General features: G+C 36.5%; 2 protein-coding genes across 2 annotated transcripts in view; both read left to right on the forward strand.

Annotated features, from left to right (window-relative positions):
• Window positions 1–26,525, forward strand: part of FBN1 (fibrillin 1) — a 301,977-nt gene that overhangs the window by 149,172 nt on the left and 126,280 nt on the right. The window contains 5 exon segments of the mRNA XM_043980479.1: window positions 2,768–2,893; window positions 7,186–7,344; window positions 16,702–16,884; window positions 17,497–17,637; window positions 22,859–22,978. Of these exon segments, the coding sequence (XP_043836414.1) occupies window positions 2,768–2,893; window positions 7,186–7,344; window positions 16,702–16,884; window positions 17,497–17,637; window positions 22,859–22,978 (729 nt within the window).
• On the forward strand, window positions 14,117–14,569 carry LOC122742204 (60S ribosomal protein L26-like 1). The gene has a single exon (XM_043986276.1). The coding sequence runs from the start codon at window positions 14,138–14,140 to the stop codon at window positions 14,567–14,569; it is 432 nt and encodes a 143-aa protein (XP_043842211.1). The 5' UTR covers window positions 14,117–14,137.

The following is a 26,525-nucleotide window of genomic DNA, read 5'->3' on the forward strand; positions in this document are numbered from 1 at the left end:
TTTTTCTGTCTTAGATTACCCTATTATATTTTAAAAATTAATTCTGTCCATTAAGATATTCAGTTAAGGTTTCTTCCCTTCCTCTCTTAGTGGAAATGTTTAGATGAAAGGTTATCCAAAACTAACACTTGACAAGATGGATTCTAGACATGGAAAACAGTAATAGATTAAACATATAACAGTGTACTTGTCTGTGATGAATATATAGGTCATGAAGAATGGGGGAGAGAAAGTTGCCAACACTGTATTCCTGCAGTCATACCATATTCCTTCCCTTAAAATACCCTAGTTAGCATGAAGATGGAAGATGTCTTCACACACAACTTTTGTAGAAAGTGGTGGAAAAGATTACCTCACATTTTCCTATGTTATTTTCTAGAGTTGCATTGAAATCCTGTGTTAACATATACAGTAGTGAGACAGTGATTGTGTTTTGCTCATACTTAATCCAGTTATGGTATACTTTAAAAACATTTAATTGCCACTATATTTGACAAAATAAATTTTCTGCAGCTGCTACTGCTTCTCAGTCACAAAACTGGGCTGATTTTATTAACAAGAAATTTATGGTACATGACCTCAGCTGAGCCCTTACTCCTAATCAACAAACCTATTCTTACTGATATCTGATCTCATTTCCCCAGTATAATGACTTTAAACTTTCTCCTCTGTTTTGAAGCTTCCTATTGCACCCCCAAAACCTTTGCCTATGTCAGAGGTTTTGACCTCTTACTTAACTGAAAGCCTGGCTTAAATTTACCTCTCTAGCTGATACATTATTACACTCATTTTTAAGTACTCTGTGGTCCTGCCAAACTGGCCTCTTCTTCACACGTCACTTTCCATTTCTTATCTCTGTGCCTTAGCAATGGCCATCCCTCATGCCTGAAATGCACTCCCTTACATCTCATCTCTTGGAATCTCTAGTAACTTCCAAAACTCAAGCCAAATGCATCATCTACATGAGGCCCTTCTTGTTCAGGCTTTTCTCAACCACTAGTGCCTTTCTACATCAAAATACCTTGTATTTATTTTGCATATACTTACATATGTATATGTTATATTGCCTGATAGAATATAAGCTCCTTGAGGGCAGGTAGTATTTATTTAACTTTTGTCGCACCTAGAATGTAGAAAATGGCTGGCACCTAGAAAATACCTAATAAATTCTTGTTGATCAATTGAGTAAATGACTGAGGCTATCCAATAGGATCTCTGTCATACTTCCACTGCCCTCTGAGTAAAATGGATGGTTTCTAAGTCCCTGTCCTTAGTCCTCTTTTCTTCTGCCTCTGAACCTTATCTTTTTGCTATCTCATCCAAGGCCATGGCTTTAATATTTTATCTCCTTGTGATTTGCTACCAAGCATCATCCTCCTGCTCAAAAATTTTAATGACATAAAATAATGCTTATAAAATAAAATGTGTATGCCTTAATATGGAATTTAATGCCTTTAAAATCTGGCATCATCCTTCCTTTACAAATTAATTTTTTTTCTTTATCTTCATGTACTCTTTGCTACAGCCAAAATTCAATTCAACAAATATAAAGTACCTACTATATACACAAGGAACTGTCCTTGGTACTGGAGATACAAAGACAAAAATGATACAGTTCTTCCCCTCAAAGAACTTATGATCTATTGGAAGCATACGTTATATATCCATATAAGTAAAGGGGCAATTTGAGGAAGGAGAAAGCTCTAATAAGGTGGAGGTAGGCCAATATGAAGCAGAGGAAGTTCTGGCACTTGAGCTGAGCTTTGAAGGCAGATAAGATAATCAAGAAGGATGAAAGAACAGATTCAATAAGAGTGATGATGAGGTTGGGACAAGAACTATATAAAATTAATAAGACAATTTCATAATAATACTCTATAACCTAATATAACTTGTATTTTACTATATTAAAAGAAAAAAGAATGATAATTCCAAATTTTCTAAACTACCTTACAATTGTAATAATAGCTTACATGCCTATTTATTACAAGAATTTTGTTTTTTTTCTTAATGGGAATGGGGTGGGAGTGAGACAAAGTAGATTTTTGTTAGTTGATAAAAATTTAAGCTTACTTCTAAAGTAGAATTAGTCTGATAATTGTCTAAATACACAGAGAGAAATGATTCCTAAAAAAATAAAGGAAAGTGTTCAGGAAAACTGTGTAGCTTCTTAAGAGATTGCAATTGATGTAGGAGAAGAATTACTTAGAGTAAGAAAAATCATGAATGAAACACTGAAAATAGTTCATTATCTTTTTATTAAGCTATAAAGATTTTTCCCAGTTTCATGCTTTCTTCTAATTTTATCTGCATTGGTTTTGTTTTGCAAAATCTTTAATTTTATGTAATCAGAATTATCTATTTTATCTCATTTGATTTTCTGTCTCTTGTTTGGTTATGAACTCTTCTCCTATCCAAAGATCTGACAGGTAATTTCTTCCATACTCTATTAATTTGCTTATGATATCACCTTTATGTCCAAATCATATATCCATTTTTAGCTTATCTTGGTATATAGTGCAAGATGTTGGTCAGATGTTTTCAGTTCACTGAACCATCTTTATAAGGCTTTAGGATTCTTTCTTGCAGGAAAGAATGAACTAATGTATTATTGACTGACCATATTATAATTGGCTTTTATTGTTTGTAGTGGTGTTGTTTCAGGGGACCTGATCTGACTCATAATATATCTGAATCTACATAAAAATAAGCCACTTTTATAACAGGCTTCTGATGTTTGCTAAAACACTTCTTTGTTACATTACAGATATTGATGAGTGCACCACTATTCCTGGAGTCTGTGATGGGGGTGAATGTTCAAATACTGTCAGCAGTTATTTTTGCAAATGTCCCCCAGGATTTTATACCTCTCCTGATGGAACCAGATGTATAGGTAGGTAAAATGAAATGGGGTATACTGTTGATGCGGCTCTGTTATAAAAATTTGCTAAGTAGATAATAATATATGCTTACATATTGAGCAGTTTTCTGAGCAAGTTTGCTCAGTAGAACACAACACTACTATATCCTTTTCAATTAGGGCAGAACCTTAACCTTGTGCAAAGGTTGGTATTTGAGTACCTTCTTTAATCAGTCTATATGAATCAGTAGTTCAATGCTTAATTAGCCACAGCCCAAACAGTTCAGGGTAATGGATTCCTGGCCTCCAGGAATATTTTGAGGATATGAATCAATCCTCCCATCTATCTATGCTCTTGATCTTAAAGATTTCAACAATCTGACTTCCTTCACTGCCTAATAGGGACCTTCCATTCCAACCAAGTAGGTCCATGTCTAGAACATTCCATATGCTTACTCTCCACTTGGAATACCCCCCGCCCCGTACCAATATACTCTAAATCTCAGATTATATCCCCCCTTCCTTTTTTCCCTCTATGAACCCTTCCCTGTTCATCCAGCAGGCAGACAAACTTTCCCTCTCTTGAACCCCTGTAATACTGCTAATCCATACCACTCATGTATTATACCATATCTTAGAATGCCTTCTGTTAAAAGAAATTTTAATGTCTATATATTTTATCTTTTTGACTGTTATAAGGTTCTCTTGACATCTCTAATTAGTAGGATTTGGGGCAGTGTAACCAAGTGAGCTAAAAAAATTTAAGATTGCAAGGGGAGAAAATTTTTTGAGTTTGTCAAGATTACATAGGTAAACCAGTACAGCCTGGAAGGAAATCTTCCACTTTGCTTAGCATCCTTAATCTACTCCTGGTTATTATACCTTCTTCCACTTAACTAAACCACAGATTCTTAAAATTCTAACTTTTTTCACAGTTTCCACAACTACTCATGTCTATAAGTGAGCATTATTGTTTGTAAGTGTTGGTCATTTATAAATCAGGTGTTTTAAGTCTGGGACTGCTTATATACACAAACATGATTTATTGATCTTCCAGCCTTCAGTTGCAAAATTTTGTTCCAAGTCCCTGAGCTCTAAATCTAATAAGTGAGCCATCAGGCTAATAACAGGCATGTCAACACAGACACAATTCCCAGTTTTCCAAACATAAGTGGATATTAGCCAGTTGATTGAATTTAGTGCTGAGTGTTGCAGCCATAGCCTGAAATTCTATTTGTAACCTGAAAGTAGACCACACTTTAAATTATATATACATATTTCATAGTATGGTCAAGTTTACATTAGGTTGTGACCACCAAACTTATTTGCACCTGGGACATCACACTAGGTTTGAATGTGTCTCACTCACAGTAGCTTTTGGTTTGAACCCAAGACATTCTCTGAATACTGAACATCAAGCATTATATGGTTTTAAGCAGCTGCAAATTTATCACATCTTGAAAGGTTCTACAGATACTGTTTCTTAATCCTCTTTATGGGGAACTCCTGTCCTCAGCTCTACAAAGCTAACACTGTTTCCAGTTCCATTGAATCCATTCATCCTGGAACTTGCTACATTAAACTTCCTCTGCCCCTTAGTTGTGAGTTCAGTCTGACCAGTGGTACAGGAACTTGAACCACAGAAAAAAAAATTTAGAAAGCAATTTAATACCTGCCAGTGGTTTAAAAATATTTTTTAGATTTTTTTTTTGCCTTTTAAAGCTAGCCCATAACTTTGTTTTATGGTTTGCTTATGTTTTTTAGACTTCTTCTTGATGTTAGTGATTTAAGTGTCTCTAAATTAGTTTTGTTTCTACTTAGTAGCTGAATTGGAGGATGATGTAGTATAAACAGTTTCTGGTTAGGTTTTAGCCATGTTGGTTATAGTCATCATTCTCTGCAACCATTGCTGATTCCCTAATTAGAAAATATACCCATAAAGTTTTTCTACGTATATGTACAAGAACTAAAATTTCCAGTCATTTCCACCTTTATTTCTTTAGTATTTTCCCAATTTCAAAGTATGTATCACATTATCTTGTTGAATCATGTGCAAGAAGCAATTTTTTTTTAAACAAAGGCTTTGAACTGAGGACATATGAAAGCTTCACTTTCCTTTTACTTCTTAATTTTCCTAATAGTTAGGAAACCAGTCTTTAAAAAAATTGTCTGGCAATTCACAGTACCTCTAAACCTTGAACATGTTTCCTATAAATTCTATTAACCTTCATTCCATGCAGTGACCATTAACACCTGCTCCCCCTGCCCCCAAATCTTATTGGTTCATTAGATATTAACTCATTTTTTGGAGAAACTAAAATTTTTTAAAATATGTTTTGTATATTTAATAGTGATACAGACTAAAAAAATACAGGTGTTACCTTTTAAAGCAACTTGATGTTTTTCAGTTTTGAAAAAAATTAAATTGGGGGTAAATTATTCACTATAGTCTTTACTTGAGGAAATAGTTTCCTCTGGATTCCTTTAGCTAATAAGATCACCTAGCAATTCCTTTAGCTAATAAGATCACCTAGTAGTATATTTAATATACTACTCAGTTTATGAAAATTGCACTTATCCTCAACTTTTAAGGAAAGTGTATTTTGCTTGAAGTTAGGTATCTGTATAGACATCTGGCAGGTATATAGAGATACTAGAAAGTGGATTATCTCAAGTTTATCATAGCAATATCTCACTTAACACCTAGAAAAACAGCACATTTCTGCTTTGTCATGTGCTATTTTTCTGGCAGCACTGACTTTTATTGCAGTATGTCCTATGCTGTCATGACAGATATGATGTAACCCAATAAAAGTAATACCTAGAAATGTGTCTTGCTGTGTTCCTTTGAAAAGGCAACTTTCTTGCCAAGAAACAGTTCCTCTAAGAAATGTCATATCTTATTGGAGTATTTGGAATAATGAATATTTGAATATTTGAATTTTAGTTAGTTCTTTTAAATTTATAACAATATGTAATATAATATCAACATATATATCTATACCATCTAAATGTTATACATAAATAAATTATATAAATAATACACATAATTGTAACAATAATATAATATATATAATAATAGTTCCTTTAATTATTTCCTCCTAGTGCTAAGCCATTAGAACAAAAAGAAATTGTGATGAATAAACATTTAATTTAGGTGTGGACTTTTTTTTTTTTAAGCAGCCTTCTTTTCCATCCTCTGCTTGTCTTTGTCTGACTCAATGTTAACCTCAGAGGGGGGAAAAAGACAAAATGTCCAATCACTGTAGTTGTTTTAAAGTAGATCTTGAATAAACATTTTATTTAAGTGTGGACTTTTTTAAACCAGCCTTATCCCCCAACCCATTTACCCTTAAGTGTGACTCAATGTTAGTCAGGGGGGAGAGGTGGAAGACTTAAAAAATGTCATACCATAGATTTGTTTGAAATAGATTTTTTAAAAATATTGGCAAATAAACATTTAGTTTAGGTATAAATTTTTTTAAACCAACTTTCTCCCCCATCCCCCACTTACCCTTAAGTCTGACTCAGTGTCAGCTTTGGGGCGGGGGTGGGAAAAGCAAAAAAGACTTGACAAAATGTCTTATTGCAGGTTGTTTAAAAATAGATCTTATATCTTGTATAAACTATTTGTGTAAAGTTACTAGAATTAAATAGTTTGATTCCAGGGACAGTATATTATTCAATTTAATTCCATGAACATTTATTAAGCACCTAAGTTCTATTTAATTGATATTTAGACTCCCTCAACATGTCAAAATAATTTCAGACACATATTTAAGTAGTTGTGAAAAATTAACTGTAATTATATATTTGACATGAATACATATTAATATATAATAGGATTGATGATTTTTTATTTTCTCATCCTGTTTTTTTATTGTTTTTTCTTACAACTCGTTCAAATAACTAATCCATGAAGTAGTTGCACTATTTGAATTGGCACTGCATATTTCCACTGGGCTGACACCAATTAACTGGGTTTAAACAGTTGTAACTTTGGATGGTGGGAATGCTTCATAGAATCTTTATTCATGCTAGTCCGACCCCACTTGACTCAGGACTTCAGGGCAGGAAGATGAGGGGAGGGGAGAGGAGTTTGTTGCTTGCGGGTTACACATGCTCAGTGCAAGCCAAGGTGGGGGATGGGGGGAGAAGGAATGGTTTGTATATGGTGGAGGAGCGCTCACATGTGCAGCTTGAGCTCACGCCTTTTTCCTCCGAGTTGCCTGAGTAGACCTTGTGAAATGTGCCCCATCCGAGGGCGAGGGAGGCCCTTTTCCGTGTCCCATGTGAATGATCTCTGCACTTCTTTGCCCTCACAGATGTTCGACAAGGATTCTGTTATGCATCCCTGACCAATGGGCGCTGCAACAACCAGCTCCCTCAGCAGCTCACCAAGATCCAGTGCTGCTGTGAAGTAGGCCGCTGCTGGGCCCCGGGGCCTGCCACAGCCCCAGAGATGTGCCCCATCCGGGCCACAGGTAGTTTCTTCTGTCTGTCAGCTCTAAGCCCCTAAAAAAAGAGAAAGAGAAGCCTAGAGTTGGAAGGAAATATGATATCCATTCTAATTTATGTTGAAATCCAGGGGAAAGGGCTGCAGCAATAAACAGAGTGGACATGGTTGTTAATTACCTTTTTTAGATAATGAAATCTATGTATAGGACCCTGAGAGTCCTCCTTTTGAGAAGGTTCAAGCTGTCTTTCATTTTTATTGATTTTTGTTGGCTTTACTTTCTGTCACAAATTTTCAAAAAAAGTAGTATGGTAGAATTTCTTCTTTTAGGAATGTTGGGTGACATAAGTCACACCCATGTAGAGAATGGGAGGTATCCATCTTCCCCCTTTTATTCATTATTGGTCAGGTCCTTTTTAGTAGAGTCCAGTTTGGGTCTCTGAGGGAGAGCAAGAAATTGGAAGGAATTCAGAGAAGACAGTTTTGAAAGGTGAGCATTTGTGAATAAGACCAATGAGAAAAGAGTGGATTTATTAAAAAGGTACTTTAATACTGATCTTAAAGATGATGAAAGAGTATTCTATAGAGGTAGACTATTAGTTATTCCTTATTTCTGGTGAGAAAAGGGCATATCAAATTAGACCTGTTTGACAAAAGGGCATATTGAAGGACAGAAAACAGGTTACTAAGGGAGACCATTAAAACTTCATTTCTGTAGATCTTTAAAAACGAATTCATTTGTCTCTTATTCCATTCCATCTACTCTCACAGTTTAAGTTACCATCCCTATTTGTCCAATTCCCTAATCTTTATCTCTAGCTGTGAATTCATTATGCAGTTCCATACCCGCGTTTTCAAAGTCCCTGAGATATTCTCACCTGGAGGTTAGTTGGCATCTCAAAGTCAATGTGTTTCCAAAGCCAAAGTCAAGATCTTCATGCCTAAATCAGCCTTTTATCTCAATATCTATATTTTCAGTGATGCCACTATCATTTTTTCAGTAATCCAGACTTGAAATGTCAGTCATCCTTAAAACTTCCTTCTCCATTTCCTTTCTCCATTAAATCAAATCTTTTTATTCCTACCTCTGAAGTATCACTTACATGCATCCTTTCCTTTCTGTTCCTACTGTGCCTTTCAGCCTAGTATAGGACCTATAACCTCCTGCCTAGATTATAGTTACCTTTTATTTGGTCTCCCTACCTTTCTGTTTTTCCCTCTTCAAATCTGATCTACACTCAACTGTCAGATCAATTTTCCTAAAGTATATCTCTTATCACAATTTTCCTTTGTTTGAAATCCTTTAATAGAGACCCAGCTCCTTGGCTTAGCATTCAAGGACCCCCTTAACCTGGCATTAACTTATCTTTCCAGACTTATAAATCAATCAAGAAGCACTTAATAAATGCGTACTATGTGTTAGGCAATGAGCTGCGCTGTGGAGATACAAATACAAAGAGTGAAACAATCCTAAACCTTAAGAGCTTCCATTTTCTCAGGGTTGCTACTCCTCTCTCCATATGTTTTTTCTTCCTGCCTAGCATGCTGTCCCTCTCTAATTTCCAGCTATTGGAATCCAACTAATCCTTTAAGGTCTAGTTTAAAAGTCATCTCATTCCTGAAGTATGTCCTGATTACTGAAACTAGAAATGCTCTCTTATGAATTTCTAAAGTTCTTTGTACCACTGTTACAGTATTTCTCATGCTACCTTGTCACAGAACAAGGCCGCCTCTTCTGGTGCCAAAATTTTAAGAGCTGGAAGAGATAGGCTGTTGTCTAGCCCATATCTGAATAAGAATCTCCTCTGTAGCATTCCTATCAAGTTATCATCCGGTCTTTGCTTGAAGACTTATAGTATAGAGGAACCTGCTATCTCCTGAGGCAGCCTACCTTTTGATTGTTCAAATCTTAGAAAATTTTCCTTAAGTCAAGCCTATATGTGACTCTGCAATTTCTATTCACTGTTCTTAGTTCTGCCATTGGAGGTCAAATATAGTATATTCTCCTCAAATACTTTAATACACTTACTATATTCTCCCTAAATTTTCCCTTCAGGTTAAACATCTTCAGCTCCTTCAATAGCTCCTCACATGCTATAATCTCAAGGCTTTTCACTTTTCTGGTTTCACTACTTTGGATGTTCTTTAGTCTATAAATAGCCTTACTAAAAGTGGTACCGAGAACTAAGCATAATACTCCAGATATGGTCTAGTCATCATAGAATACAATTTCTAAACAGTTCCTGGACTCAATCTAATTTAAGTTTGCATTAGGTTTTTTTGGCTTCTATATCATATTGTTGATCTATATTGAGCTAGTAATCTACTTTACATTTATCTCTATTAAATTATCTTTTTTTTTTAAATTGACTTCATGCTTTAATAAGTCAGGATTCTTTTGAATCCCAATTCTGTCATCTGTGGGAGCTGTCCCTTGTAGCAAATTTGATAGTTATACCATCTCTGCTTTTATTTAAATTACTGATAAAAAAAACCCCTCCGTTGGAGATCTCCTTCCAAGTTGCTATTGAACCATTACATCTCCTGCTGGATAACCTTCTTGGAGACAGAATCCACCTCTTTTTATTTTTATTTTTAATTCCCCCTCAGTTCCTAGCATAGTACTTTGAACATAATAGGTGCTCAGTTGATATTTGTTGAACTATTGATAGCTTCTCAAAGTCTCTTCTAACCTTATGATTCTAGTCTTGAAGATGGTACTTAGTTTACCCTCATGTAATTTTGGTCCTGTAAAATGGATCTAGACCAAGGAATTTTAATGTAACAAGTGAATATGAGGTTAGAAGTATCACTGTTCCTAATGATGCCATGTGTTTGATTCAGAATAAAAATTTTATTTGTGGTCATTGACTGTACTGGTTATAGAACTGTAATTCTTTATTGAGGATTGCACACCTGCACATGGATGTTAAAATAAAATTCTGTTTATTGTTGAGAATTACATATGGAAATTAAAGGAGTCACAAAAACATTTACCATATTTCAACATCTAGCATGTCATATGTGTTGCCAGATTTTTTTTGTGCCTAGAAGTATGGCCCAAGAGTTAATTAGTTACATATAGAGACTATATTAAGTCCTTCAGTTAACTAAGGTATTTTTTTTTTATTTTTCTTTTTTTGTTTTTGTTTTTGTGGGGCAATGGGGGTTAAATGACTTGCCCAGGGTCACACAGCTAGTAAGTGTCAAGTGTCTGAGGCCGGATTTGAACTCAGGTCCTCCTGAATCCAGGGTCTGTGCTTTATCCACTGCGACACCTAGATGCCCCATAAGGTGCTTTTTTGTTTGTTTGTTTGTTTTTGCAGGGCAATGAGGGTTAAGTGACTTGCCCAGGGTCACACAGCTAGTTAAGTGTCAAGTGTCTGAGGCTGGATTTGAATTCAGGTCCTCCTGAATCCAAGGCCAGTTCTTTATCCACTGCGCCACCTAGCTGCCCCCCATGGTGCTTTTTTAAGAAAAAAAAAATTAGTGAGTTTCAACTTTGGTAAATCACTGCTTTAGAAGTTCTAGGCTTACACTGCCAGAACATGGCTTAGTCACTGTTTCATAATGATGCAAAAATTAACTTAGAAATTCTAAATTTCTAAGCTAGGTGGCACAATGGATAAAGCACCGGCCCTGGATTCAGGAGGACCTGAGTTCAAATCTGGCCTCAGACACTTGACACTTACTAGCTATGTGACCTAGGGCAAGTCACTTAACCCTCATTGTCCCACCCCACCCCCAAAATTATAAATGTTAAAGCTGTACTGGGAGCTAGGGTGGTCTGTAGCTAAGATGGAAAAAAATAATATAATATTTTGGAAGATCCGGAGACTTGAGGAGCAGATACTTTGGGGTCCACTGAAATCCTGCCAGTACTACACTGTTCAGAACTTTAGAATTTCTGGATATAATGATGATGGAGGAAGAAGGTTTCAATGGATGGGCATCTAGGAAAACTTTTGAGGGCTAGATGGTAGCTCTACAGAAAAGATATGCTTCACCTCAACAAGAATGGCATGAGGATGCTTACAATAAAACATTTAAAATGTTGTCATTTTTACTTGAAAAAACGTGTAATATTGTTGTGGACAACAGTATGTTTCTAGGTTGGTGAGTGGGAGAAGCAGAGATTCAGACCAACACAATCCCTGCTACAATAATTGGGTAGCATTTGATAATGTGCCCCAAATAATTTATAATGAAGTACTACTCTCTTCGTTAACTCAGACAGACATTAGAGGGAAATAAGAAAAAACATATTTACTCTTAAGTGCTTTTGTAGAAAAGACAGATGCATTTTTAAAAATGGGAATATAGTATCGAGTGATAGAATTGTCATTTCAGAAACTTGTGGGAAAGACGATAACTACTAGGACAGGTACTGCCAGCTCATAGATTATATAGTTAGGAGAATATTATAATCAAATGCAAGATCAGTATGAATAGTGCTATGTTATAATGGAAAGAGCATTCGACTCTGGTTTAAGTCCTTGCTCCAGTATTTTCTAGCTGTGTAATCATAGGCAAGTAATGTCACTGAATTTGTTTCCTAATAAACAAAATGGGTATTATAACACCTCATAGGGTTGATGGAACTATAGATTTAGAACTGAGACTTTAAAGGTTATTTAGTCCAACCCCCTTATTCAAGATGTGAGAAAACTTGGGACTAGAGAATTTAAGTGAATTCTTAAGAACACTTAGATAGTAGCAGAGCTAGAGTTCAAATCTGGGTCTTTTTACTCCAGATTCAACACTTTCCACTGTGCCTCACTGAAAAAGAACCTTTTGCAAACCTTAAATTGCCATATAAATGTGGGTTACTATTTTCTTAACCAGGCAACACAAAGTGTTACAGAATCCCCATGGGAAGAAATTCCAGATATAAAATAAAACTGTGGTAATAGGACTTCATGCTACAGACCACCTGACCTGGATAATAAAACTAGCCTGGGAATGTTAAATGAGATTGGAAAAGCCGCCAAATTAGGCCAGGTAGTAATAATGGGGGACAACATAAGAACATCATAATTATCTACCCATAAATTGGTAGGATTTCCTATGGGGATGTAACGAGGAAGGTTTTTGGATAAGACAAATGACTGCTTCTTAGAAGAAGTCAAATTAGAATCCACAAGGAAAGGAAATAGCTTGGGTTTATTTCTGAGTAGTGGACAGGAACTGGTGTAGGAAGTATCTGTGGGTGAACCACTATGTGGTAGTGATTATAGTGTGATTAAGTACAAAATCCTGGCAAGAGAGGAAAAACCAACAGAAATCTACCACATGGTTCCTCAGTTATAAGAGAGAGAAGTATGACAAAATGTGGGCATTATTTAGGGGAAAAATGGGAAGAAAGAGTTTTTAAAAAAAAACACCCAAAGTGAATAACCCACAGGGAGCCTGGAAACTATTTTAAAACACCTTTTGGAAGCCCAATAAAAACATGTGCCAGAGATTCACAGGCCAGGTGCTCAGAGGAAAACCCTGCATAGCTAATTTGTAGACTGCCTGATTTAATATAATAGGTACGCATGTGGGGTAAGTCAGGTGCAAAAAAGAAATTAGATAAGCCAAAAAAAGACCTGCAAGGGACTGCAGAACTTATAATGAAATGCGCTTTAAATTCCTCAAAGGCAGAATGTAAGCTGAGGAGTTAGTGAGACTGCTTGATCATCATGATGCAAAAGGTTTACCCAGAGATGACAGAGAGATAGCAGAGATTCTCTGCATCCTTTGTTACAATCTTTACTGAAGAAGATGTTAGGAAGGTGTTCACTCTCCCAAGTTGTCTTTTGAAGCCACTAGTTCTGGGTTCTTTGAACATATAATAGTAACCTACATGAGAGGTAGACAATGTGGTACAGTGGGGAAAAAAATGGATTTGAAGTTAAAGGAGCTGGATGGAAGTCCACACTCTGTCGTTGACTGACTGCCTGTGTGACTCTCAGAAAGTTATTTAAATTCTCTGGTTCTCAGTTTCTTCATCTATAAAATGAAGGATGTTGGAACTCTAAGAGCCCTTATGACTTTATTGATACCATAATGATTCTATGATCCTAAACCCACAACATGCACTAGAAACTAGATATAAGATAATCCCAAGTACTAGGTATCATTATAAGAGTTTTGGGGAAACTCAGATGTAAAAGTAAGAAACAATGGGCCAAAATGTGGAGCCTCATCATAATTAACCTCTGTTGCAGTGTTGGCTGGTAAGGCTCCCATAATTAAGAAGGTGAGGATATCTCAATCTGGAAACATCAGTAATAGATTTGGAAAATATTTCAATGAACATTTAGTGCAGCATCTCACAATGTACAGGAAAGTCTCCTGAACCATCTACTAGGCTAGAACAAGGGTCAGAGAACTACAGCAAGGACCAAATGATTTTTAACATTTTAAAATACAATAAAACTTCATTTTAAAATGTAAAATCCATTCTTAGCTCTTTGGCTAGCTGATTCCTGGGTTAGAGCATTAGACTATTTTTCCCCAGCTGGCCCTTTGATTTCTTTTGTATAGATATATCCTGAAGAAAAAAAAACTCTAACAAGACAGGTAGGCACCTATTCAGCAAAGTATAAACGTAGAGAATTATGTAGAGCATTGAAAGGTTAAATGATTTGCTCAGGGTCGCAAAGTCAGTGCATGTCAGAGGCAAGACATGAACCCAAGTTTCTATCCACTCTGCCTTGCCACCTCTAATCCAATCTGAAGCAAATAAGATGAAATTCAGTACTAAATTAGAGCTAGTACATTGTGGCAGAAATGATAAATTAGCTCTTCTGTTCCGAGGTGGCTCTGAGGTAAAAATGAAGTTCAATCCCTTTGTGACATCTGACTGGAATAAGAACTGCAAGAGGCATTTCAACTCCCCTTCCCACTTACGGAGGACGATTATGTCTTTTCCTCTTTCAAAGGAGCTGAGGCAGAAGTACAATGTCTGCTCCATGCCCATTCGAAAAGATGATGAAGTCCAGGTAGTTCGAGGACACTACAAAGGACAGCAGATTGGCAAGATAGTCCAGGTTTACAGAAAGTGTGTGATCTATATTAAGCGTGTGCAGCAGAAGGCTAATGCCACAACTGTCCATGTGGGTATTCATCCTAGCAAGGTGGTTATCACAGGGCTAAAACTGGACAAAGATTGCAAAAAGATCCTTGAACAGAAAGCCAAGTCTCACCAAGTAGGAAAGGAAAAGGACAAATATAAGGAAGAAATTACTGAGAAAATGCAAGAGTAAAAATCACATGGCTGTAATTAAATTGCTAGAATGGGGGAAAAAAGAAATAAGTTAGTAATTGCTTGGTGATAAGAAAGTACTTATCCTGCTTTTTGACTTTATATATTTTCCCTGATGTTTCTAAATATTCTTATAATGGATTTTGATCAGAATGTGGATAGGCAAATGGCCCATTTATTTTAAGGGGTGAATATGAAAATAATGTATGCCCATATATACTCTTGGGAATTTGCTTTCAGTTGTCAGTTATAATTCTAAGAATACCAAAGTCCACAGCCCCACCCAGTCACCCTAAAAGATGGCATGTGTCTTATTTTACTATGATAGCCATTTGATATGATTGCCCTCAATTTACCTCCAGGGCTTTAGAACTTCTGTATCTTCACCCATTTTGTCTCCCTTTCTACACTGAAGAAGAAATTCTCCTTTCCATCTTTTACTGTGATCCCATATGCTTCTGCTCTCATTCAGGTCCTTGGTCCATTAGTTATCCTATTTCTTTCTTGCATCTTCGGGCTCCCCTTGTATAGCTACTTCCTCTTCTCTTACAAATGTTCTCTTATCTCTCTTAAAATATACCTTTTCTTTATCCTACTTTCTCTTTGGAGGTAGCTTTTATTTTTTCAGGAAATATCTAGAAAGAGAAGTTTGCATTTGCTTCCTCACTACATTAATTCTTACTCATTCTTGAATCCTCTAGCTTCTGAACCCTTCACCCGACTAAAATGGGTCCTTTTTCCAAGGTCACTTAGAATCCCTGAAGAACCAAATATACTAGCCTTTCCTAAGTCTTTATATCCCTTGACTTCTTCTAAGCATTATTATTCACCATCTTCTCCTTTTTTTTGTAATTCTCTCCTTCTTTAGCTTTGGGGAGAGTAATTTCCTTGTCATTTTCCTCTCTGTCTCTTTTCCCTAGTTTCTATTCTCTTTCCTACCCATACATATAGGTGTGTCCCAAGGCTTGACTGTTCTTTGCTCTCATCTTTCTCTATGTGCTCCTTTGGCAATCTGTTATCTTGGCTTTAACTATTTCTTTGTAGGATGATTTTCAAATCTGTATTATTATCTCTGAGCTCTCCCAGTGTATTAGTATGCACATCTAACAGCCTACTGAATAGGCTTCCAACTGCATGTATTGCTGGCACATTAACATACCTTCAGAATTAAATTCAAGCCCTTTCTTCCATTCTTCAAAGCAACTCCTTATGGCTTTCCTATTTCTGTTGATGACACAACTGTTTTTCCAGTCACCCAGGCTTCTAGGCCATTCTTTCTTTTTCCTACTGTCACTGCCTTCTCCCCCTATCCAGTAGGTCCTCAAGTCCCATTCATTTTGACTTTATAGTATCTCTCATATTTAGCCATTCTCTTCCATTCTAGTGCCATCAGCATAGTTAAGGCTCTCATTATTTATTGCCTGAGGTATTGTAATATCCTCTTGAAGGATAAGCATTTCCCACCTCACCTTCCTTCATTTTACCTGTAGTCCTCAAGAAGATTAATTTTCCTAATACAGAGTCCTTACTATGGCCCTCTGAGAAGAAAGTTTCTTGTTGCCTACAAATTAAGTCTTTAGCTTGGTGTTCAAGGCTCTCCCCAATCTTTTGTCTTTTCCAACTTATCTCATGCTATTCCCCCTTTGTGTATGTGTAGCTTGTGCTTCAGGTAAAACGTGACTGCTTACTGCTCCCTAAACACAATTGTAATCTATGCTTTCTCTTATGGCCTTTCCCTCTACCTAGTTTTCTTCCCCCTCTACTGCCTCTTCTTTAAGTTCCATTCAAATGTTACCTTGACAATAAAGTTCTGCCGAGTTCCCTTCCCATCCAGAAGTGATATTTCCTTCCATTGCACTCTCACAATGTCAACATTGAACTATAGCCAGCTTTATAGGATAGTTATATATGTGTACATGCTTCTCTTCCATATGAAACTAGAAAACTTCTTGAAGACAATAATGTCTGCCTTACTCTGGTTTGTATTCCTTTTGTGACTACCATTTGTTTGTGTATCTATGACATGCAGCGATTTTTCTTTTAATGAATTGAAAGAATAGCTTTTAAAAAATCTTCAAATAATTAACATTTTCCTTCACAGCTTAAGTTTAACCCTGCTATTTTTTTTTCCAGAGGAATTCCATAGGCTTTGCACCCTGCCTGGGATAATTCCTGGAAGACCTGATATTCCTCTACCTCCTGGTGTCTTCCCTCCTAGTGGCCCAGTTCCTCCTGGTGTCCCTGTGCCACCTGGCATCTATCCACCAATCCCCAGACCACAACTCCCAGAGCCATATCCATCTCGAGAACCATCACGTAAGAATCAAATTAGCATTTGATTATTTTTCTCACATTATATTGGGTTCTTAATACCTAATGATGCTACTTAATATTTTCTTTGTTTATATTTGTTTGGCAAATGAACTTGAAATCATCATCTTGAGAACTTGCCCATTAAATGGAGAGTTAAGATATTTAGAGGGTACCCATTTTATATAGAGAGCATATTAGAGGTATAAAATCAGTCTTTGTAACATGTTATACCAGGCAGATATGATGTTGTTAAAACCATCTACCTGCTGACTCTATTGGCTTGAAAGTGGTAATGTTACCACTTTTGGTAAGGCAGCCTAATAATTAATAGTGGAGAGGCATGCTTTACTACCTGTGTATGCCCCACAGGGCAGAAATGACCTTGGAAGGCTGGAATAGAAGGATAGAGTATCTTCTACTTAGTCGTTTCTATTCTTTTTTTTTTAGTTGTTTCTGTTCCTAACCGGTCTGATCTACTGGTATGCTATATAGGAAATAGTAACTTTTTTGGATGTAACTACTTACTTTTTTCTGTTTAGTTTACATACAGTAAGTAATACTTATGTTTAGTATTGTTTTGCCAAACACTAACCTCTATCAAAAAAATTTTTGTAGGGGTGTTGCCAGTCAATATCACTGATTACTGCCAACTATACCGAGGTCTGTGCCTCAATGGACACTGTATTCCCACCCCTGGAAGCTACCGCTGTGAGTGCAACAAAGGATTCCAGCTGGACATTCGTGGAGAGTGCATTGGTATGTGATTTGGGGCTGAGTTTCTGTAAGTGGCACAGGAATAGTGCGCTCTGTTCTCTATCCACCATTGATTTTTTTTTTTCCCCTGGGAGATGGTGATCAACACAAAATAGGGCTGCCCTCCTTCTCCTAAGCCCACTTACATGTGTACGATTGTTTGATCTGCAAGTGCTCTGAGTTATCGATATCAAGCTCAAATAGAAGTGGGGGTCACTAATTCATAAATAAGAATTCCTGCAGGCTGTATATTAACTTAGTTTTAAAATGTAGTTTGAGACTTCTGCTGGATCACATGGCCAGATTTTTAGACATGATGTGGGGGGGAGGGACATGCTTAGGCACTAACTTGACAATCTTTTAAGTCTAATGACCATCTCCTCAGGTCTCTGCTCAACATTCCCCTCTTATTTTGGAGCACCAAGTGTTCTAAAAAGAGATGGCTATGTACCAGCCGTGCTAATAATGGCAGAGGTGTAAAATGGCCAGATGTTTCAATGGGGTATATTCTGGGTTGTTCAGCAGAATGGATTGTCCAAAGTTGGGACTGTCCCACTTGGTCCAGGACATCTGCTTCCCCTAGATTATCAGATTGCAACAAGCACTTTAGTATTCTTTGTTATAATTTATCCTTTTTTTCCCCCAAAACCTCTTTGCACTGATTTTTAAATTGAGAATATTTATTCATTTCTAATACTTATCTTTTTTACCTTACAACTGTCCTATTGACTTATTTTAATTTGATTCAGCCAGTTTTCCCCTCTTATTCTTTTGTCTGAATCACCTTTTATTACCCTTTGCCATTTCCCCCCAACCCAACTCTTGGGATCCCTTTTAGCAACAGTCCTCCAGGCATCCTTAATACTAAGCCATTATATGTGACAAGTGTATAAAATAATCCTTCCATTTAGTTGAATGTAATTCAAATAAATCTAATTAAACAAGCCTTTATTAACCACTGAGAGGCAGTAGGATAAAGTGGATAAAGAGTAAAAAGACCTGGGTCCCATCTCTGACACATATTGGCTGTGTAACACTGGACAAATCACTTTTCGGTGCTTTGGGCAGTTATCTATGACTGTCAGGTGCAGAGAAGGTAGTGACTTGGATTGGTAGGAGAAGTCTCCTCACCTGAGAGTTCCCTCTACCAAGAAAATCACAGACTCATTTCCTGTCATTGTCACTATGTCCCAGGCACTGTCCTAGGCCCTGTGGACACAAAGACAAAACCCCCCCTGCTTTCCAGGGGTTTATACATGAGGCCAGATGAGTTATAGGTTGAGAGGAGGATCCTTGAAATCTGATATAAAACCATAAAAATCCTCAAATATTTGATAAGGAAAAATCTGATAGGTTGTCTAGTCAGTCTCCCCATACCAGAGACCCATAGAGGAAAGGTGATTTGCCTAAGGTCGCATGATTAGTGGCAGAGCAAGGATGAGAACAAGGCCTCCTGATTTTCCAGATCAAGGTTGTTCCTTCCTTGGTGTGTAGGGGAGAACTGAGACCTTATTTGATCTAGGAGACTTGTGCACATTTGTAGGCCATAAGACCCACATTCATAGCTGCCTTCATAGGGCTGTGGCTGTGATTGATGACTTTGGGCTGTCTAGTTAAACAGGACTGACTGAGGCTCTAAGAAACTTCTTTCAGGATCTCCTTATTACTGTACACTTGAAAGACATGCTCCTGTTTGAAACTAGCTTGGTGTAAGAAACAACTTTCTGCCAAGGAAAATGTGTGATGCAGTGGATACAGCCTAGAATGTAGAGTCAGGAATATTTGAATTTAAATGTGGTCTCAGTCACTTACTAGCTGTGGGACCCTGAGCAAGTCACTTAACCTCCGTTGGCCTCAGTTTCCTCATCTAAAAAATGAGGATTGATGATAATAACCCTTAGGATTGTTTTAAGCATTAATTAAGATTTTACACACATACAAAGTACTTTGTAAACATTAAAACATCAAATAAATGCAGCTATTAATAAGAATTACAGCTCTCTAGAAGAGAGCTGCCTCAGAAGATAGTAACCTTTACTAGAAGTTTTCAAGCAAAGGCTGGATGATCACTTGTCTGGTGTGTTATGGTAGAGAATTTTTTTTGGGGGGCTATGGATTAGACTAGATGGATGCTGAGGTCCCTTTCAACCCAGAAATGTTTTGATTCTGTAAATCAGTTATTCATGACATCCACCCTTCACTAGTGAGGGTGTAGAATTAATTTTTTTTTATCAGAATAAAGGTCTGGCTTTATTCATGATTGAATTTAAAACAAAATATGGCTTATTTCTGTCCTATGACCTATTTTCCAAATCTTTGATAATCTTTGACAAATAGCCTTTATATAGATATAATCTTTCTGGTTTGATTAGTGATTAAAACTGAAGCAAAAACTATTTCAGTTGTCATCTATTTAATTTATTAAAGTTGGTAAGGTAAATACCATTAAAAGAACCAATTTGGGGGCACTAGGTAGCACAGTGGATAAAGCACCAGCCCTGGATTCAGGAGGACCTGAGTTCAAAGCTGGCTTCAGAAACTCGACACTTACTAGCTGTGTGACCCTGGGCAAGTCACTTAACCCTCATTGCCCTGAAAAAAAAAAGAACCAATTTTATTACTGATTAGAAGAAAACTCCCAAGAAGCATCCAATGATGATGATGATGATAAGTATAGCTAACATATATAGCTCTAAAGTTTGCAAAGTGCTTTAAAGATGATATTTCATTTGGGCTTCATAGTAACTCTATGAAGTAGGTGCTATTATATCCCCACTTCTCAAATTAATAAACTGAGGTTAATAGGCTAAATGACTTACCTAGGGTTGTACAGCTATTAAGTATATAAGCAGATTTTGAACTTAGGTCTTTCTGACTTAAAGGTGAGTGGTTGTTGTTTTTTTGTAGTGAACCACCTAGATGCCTAAACATTTTCCTTATTCCAGGCAGTTTTATCTATTCTATTTCTGTATCAATGATTTAGACAGGAAAAAAGCAAAAAATACTACCTGGTTTCTGATCCTCCTCAGTTTCTTGGTGATGTGTCCATTTCCTTCAGCTGTGGCAAAAAGAACATTGGACAACAAGCAAAAAGAACCTGAGTGCTAATCCTGATTCAATCAATAACTAGCAATGGAACCTCTGGGCAAATTTCTTAACTTATCTAGGCCTCAATTTAATCATTTGTGAAATGAGAGAATTTAGACATTGGAGACTAACAACAATAAAAATAACACTTATGTGGTACTTTGAGACTTGTAAAGGGCTTTACATGTATTTTATTTTATCTAACCCTAACATTCTGGTGTAGGGCTAAAATTTGAGGAGAACATAAGGCTAATGGGATACTAAGATTTGTTGTAGGTGTTTATTGAGGGTATAAACTATATTGTAGATATATTCTCCCCTTTAAAAATTACTTCTATACCTTTTTCATTTTTGTTCTGATTCTTCTTTCATAACATGACTAATGTGGAAATATGTTTAACGTGATTGTGTGTATATACACATAAATATATATATGTATATATATTTACATATATAAATTTATATATAAAACCTATATCAGATTTGTTGCCATTTTGGGGAGGGGCAGGAGAGGGAGGGAGAAAAATGTGAAACTCAAAATCTTATAAAAATGAATGTCGAAAACTATCTTTACATGTAACTGGAAAAAATAAATTACTATTAAGATTTTTAAAAATTACCTCTATAGCCTTTCTAATGTTGTTTATAAAATTCAAGATGGTAAATCCCAAAGTAACTATATTTCCATTTCATAGACTCAGAAGAGATAACTAATATTCTAATTCCCTGGGTAATTAAAGAATGTCAGAAAATAGTCATATTCAACTCGTGCAAATCAGCATCTTGTCTAAACCCAATACAGAAAAACTGTCTGTTTTCCCTGATTGTGCTACCAACTGTTTAAGGTTATTCTCTGAAAGAATTGCAGGAAGAGACAGTGCCCTCCTGTATCTGCTCAAGTAGGGTAGTGTGTCAGTCATATGCAAAATGAGAGAAAGAAGCCATTCTTAAAGCATGTTAGATGTTTTGTAGTTTTTTATTTTTTAAAAATATGGTCTTTTGCATCTCTAGTAAAGTCCTACTCTAATGCCTCATATCAATAAAGTCAACAGGCCTTTAACATGTGCCAAGCACTGTGCTAAATTCTGAGGATACCACATGCAAGCAAAAAGATACATAATAATGGCATAGCAATTACTCCTAATTACCCCAATTATCTCTAAACCTCTCTTAGGAGAAGATAATCTTTATCAGGGCCTGACAACATAGAAGGACTCTGAGTACAGGCCCAGTGATGGGCTATATGTATGTAATAGCTTCATAAGATTTTCAGATTGTTCTCCCAAGATTGTCCCCAAGAATTGAATTGTTGAGCCATAGAGACTCCTGAAGACCTTCTAAAACATGGAGAGACTTTTATTTTTGTCGTTGTTCCCATTGCCTCTAGAATTACCACAGGAGCTGTATTGTTGTATAATGGATCTGATATCAGTGTCAACAAGACCTGCATTTAAGGCCTTCCAAAGCCACATACTGGCTTTATAATCCCAGACAGGTTTCTTACCCTCTCTCTATAGGACCAAATGTTATAAAGAAACTGCAAATATGCATTGATTAGAGGGAGTTCTCTCATCTGGGAGTTCCGTATATATCAGTGAAATCATAGGTCCAATCCCTATTCCTAGTACAGTGCCTCTTACTTATTAGGGGCTTAATAAATGCTTATTCATTAATTGATGATAGAAAAGTTGTGATCTCTATTGCTTAAGGGAATTCCATACCAGTAAAATAACAGGTTGTTGAAGTATTGAAGTAAGATATTTCACACATGGAAGGAAAAAAAACCCCAATTGTTAAAATTCTTGCTCCCAGATGTAGAGGTGCACACCTGTAATGCCTGCTTCAGAGAAGGCTGAGGTTGATGGATTGCTTTGAGCTGCATTAGGGCAAAGTTGTGTGACTGTCCACACTAGGTCATGAGCTCCTGGAAATAGAGGGCCACTAGGCTACTTAAGGAGGGACAAACCAGCCCAGATTAATCCCAAAATTATTGGAGTCAGGTCTGTGAACCGATCGATATACTTCCAGCCTTGGCAAGATAGGGAGAGTCAACCTCAAAAAACAAAACAAAAAATTCTTGCAGCTGCATTGTTGTCATCTAATTTCCTACTAACAATCTTCTGTTTGTGTTTTACAGATGTTGATGAGTGTGAGAAAAATCCTTGTGTAGGTGGAGAGTGTGTCAATACACAAGGATCCTACATATGCCAGTGTCGAGTTGGATATCAGAGCACACTGACAAGGACCGAATGTCGAGGTAAAATGTAGTGTTTCATAGCTAGAAGTTTAGATTTAGCATGGAGTGCTAACTTTTAGCTTTAATATGTATTTAATATAAATTTCTTCTAAGGGAAAGCCTCATATTCTTTACTATTGATGCTAAACTACTCTTCCCTGTAATCAACTTCTAAACTAGAGATTTGAATATGGAAGAAATCAATTACACATTCCTAAATTGGGACATTCAGTAAGGATGCAGGTTTTTACTGAGCTGTCATTAGAAAATACCTTAAAGTAAATAATTAATGTTGAAACGAGCCACCTCTGATAAAATTCACAAAGACGCTTTGTTCCCTTCCAGATTTGCCTCCATTGCAGTTTTCTGCCAAGATAACAGAAAGGCTATCATGCCATGCATCTAGAAATGCAAAAACCAAATTAAAAAGAACATAATCATTTAGTGAAAATTTTTAAAAAGAGGAAGATAGGTTTGCATTATTTTTTATAATCCTCACCTAATAACAAGAGAGAACAGTTTTTGCTTTCACTTGAGAAACATCCAAAGTGCCACTCATATCCATTTTCTCCTTTACTTCCCTATGGTTATTGTCCTCTTTCATATTCTTATTGGTTTTTGCTTGGATTATTGCAGTAACCTACTGGTTTGTCTCTCTGCTTCCAATCTCTCCCCATTTTATTTCATCCTAAACTCTGCTGCCAAATTACTCTTACAAAGCACAGCTCTTATCTTCTCGTTTCCTTATTCAAAAATCTTCCAGGTTGTCTTCTGAATCAAGTCCAAATTCCTTAGTCTGGCATTCAAGGTCCTCCATAACCTGGCCCCATAATACCTTTTCAGAATAACCTCCCGCTGATTCTTTACACATATTGTTGTATGTTCCAGCTGAAGTATTCCACTCTTTGTCTTCCACACATACCTTTTGATTTCCTGCCTCTGTAAAATGAGCATATCTTCCTGGACTGCCCTTCCTTCTCCATCTGTCTAATTTCTGACTAGCAAAATTCTATCCATCCTTGAAGGCCCAGCTCAAATGCCACTTTTGCCAGAAGATTACTAAGAAAAACAAATTCCCACTTAGAATGAAGAACTCTGACAAATGCAGCAACCAATCATGATTCCAGAGAGCTAGGGATAAACTATGTTACCCACGTTCTGACAGAAATTGTGGTTAACATTCTAATGAAGAAGTTTAATTAATTAGAAATGTTTACTGTATCAGATAGGACATTTGTTTTACTAAGCTTAGAACTTTTTAAAATGTTCTGTTAAAAATAAACATGGCAAGAACCCTTAGGGTTCTAGGCTTTGTATTATGGCAGAGAATAATAATAGTTATCTATGCAAAACTGTTAATAAAATTTAATTTAATAAATTTAATAATAATAATCTAATAAAAGTTAAGTTAATAAACTGCAAAAGAAGAGAGGATGAGAGCATTTTCAGTACAGAGAATGACCAGCAGGAGTAGCTTGTTGTCTTTACTCCTTTGTAGAAATTCTTGGCAGGGTTTAGGGAGTGCTTACCATCCACAATAGATAGTGTGAAGAATTTTCCTGGTGTGAGTAGTAGCATGAACACTTAGATATTTGGATGGGAGAAGCAGACAAGGGAAATCCAAAATTTATGTTCTTAGCTACAGAGGAAGTCTTAAGGGGTGAAAAGGAGAGTACAGAAAAGATTTAGAAACATAGGAGTACAGAAGTTTGAAGGGTAAGTTAAATTTCAGGATCATGAATTAATAGGGATCCAGAGAGGGTTTTGAATATTCAATGATGGGAAAAATAATTATTAGTTTAACATTTTGTTGTTATCAGGATGGAGAAAAGTGAACAAATTCAACAGATAAAGATATCCACAATGAATGTATTAGAAGTTTTAGCAGTGGAAAATAAGGGATTTAAACTTATTTCATCAATTGTGATGAAAAAAGCAGAAAAAATTTATGAATTATTGGAAATGGGCTATAAAAATGAAGTAATGTAGTAGTGAAGTAATGGTAGCTAATTGAAAATAATCTATTTAGGGATGAAGGGGGAAATTAGCCCAGGTGGTTACAATGGGAAATATCAGGCTATAAGTGGCATAAGTACAAGAAAACTGGTATAATACTTTGAGACCAAAGAAAAGGAAACAGGAGGATAAAAGAGTTCCTCAACATAAAGGAGATGAGTGGTCCTTATACTACTTATTAATTGAAGTACTTACACTTGAATCAAGTTTATACACACACATATACACACACATGCACACGTATGCATATGTTACAAAGGAATGGTGATTAACATTCTGTATATCTGGCTGCCACTGCTTGGTAACAGTAATTAAATATGCAAAAGAAAAAAGTCAAAAGCTCATTCTGAATTAGGAGTGGGGACAAACAGAAAGAATAGAAGAAAAGGCACTGAAGAAGGTCTACTTAGGAAAGAATAAGCCAAAGGTAAGAAGAAAACCATTTCAGAGCAGATGTTTAAAAAAGGATTGGAAGAGGGGATTAGAAAGAAAGCAGAAGACTAGTTTGGAAGGAGAATGCCACCACTACCATCTTCTTTCACATTAAGAGAACTTGGAAAATAGAGAACCTTGAAGAAAGCATGGCTCACCATTTGTAGCCTTAATACATTTTAAGATTTCATAGCAATTAATGCTTTGAAAAGGAAAAAAAACCCATAGCTAGGTGAGAAAAGGATTATAAATTAAAGGTATAGAGACCAGATGGCCTCCACTCATATTTTTGACTCATCAAGAGGGAATGTAGAGCCTGTTGTTCAATCTGCACAGAAGGAAAACTTCTGAGGATCAGCTACAATTAACTTCAAACCAGGCACTTTCCTGGGTCCTTAGAGTGATATAATGATGACTAAAATATCTGCCTTTGAGGACTTGTCTTGTAGAACATGAGACACAGGTACATGGATAAAGTACACAGGCAAACTGTGGAAGTTTCAGACAAGGTATTAGCTATGTATGAAAGTTCACAAGGAAGGAAGGGATCACATTAGTTTTAAGGGGAACAGAATAAGGCTATGTGGAAAACTTGGTAGTAGAGCTGGGTCTTGACAGATGAGAGACATTCATCTGGTAGAGATGTAAAGGGAAGAAGGTAACTCCAGAAGATAACATAAGTAAAGACATGGGATGGTAATGGGTATAGTACTGCTTTGAGGAAGAGTAAGAGTAGACCAGTTTGACACTGGAGCATGGGGCTTGAAGGTATGATTGTATGTCCGATTACATAAATTTGGTCTTTATATATCAGTAGGTCAATAGAGAGCCATTTGTGAGCAGGGTAGTGATTCAAATTAAGAGGATTATGCTGCATGTGCAATCTATCTTAGATTGCTTACTGCCTCAGGGAGGGGAGAGGTGGGGGATGGGAAGATAGATGGAATTTGGAGACTCAAAACTTTGAATAAATTAAGAGGTTAAAAAGAATATTGTGCTGGTAACAGTCAGAAAGATGAAATTGAGTGGTATTTGGGTAAAATATGGCTAAAGGCTCGAGGGCTCTTAGGAAGCTGATAGATCCAAAAAATAAAAACTGAATTGATAACATAGAAATTAG

The sequence above is a fragment of the Dromiciops gliroides genome, chromosome 2 (assembly GCF_019393635.1).
Source record: "Dromiciops gliroides isolate mDroGli1 chromosome 2, mDroGli1.pri, whole genome shotgun sequence".
NCBI lineage: Eukaryota > Metazoa > Chordata > Mammalia > Microbiotheria > Microbiotheriidae > Dromiciops > Dromiciops gliroides.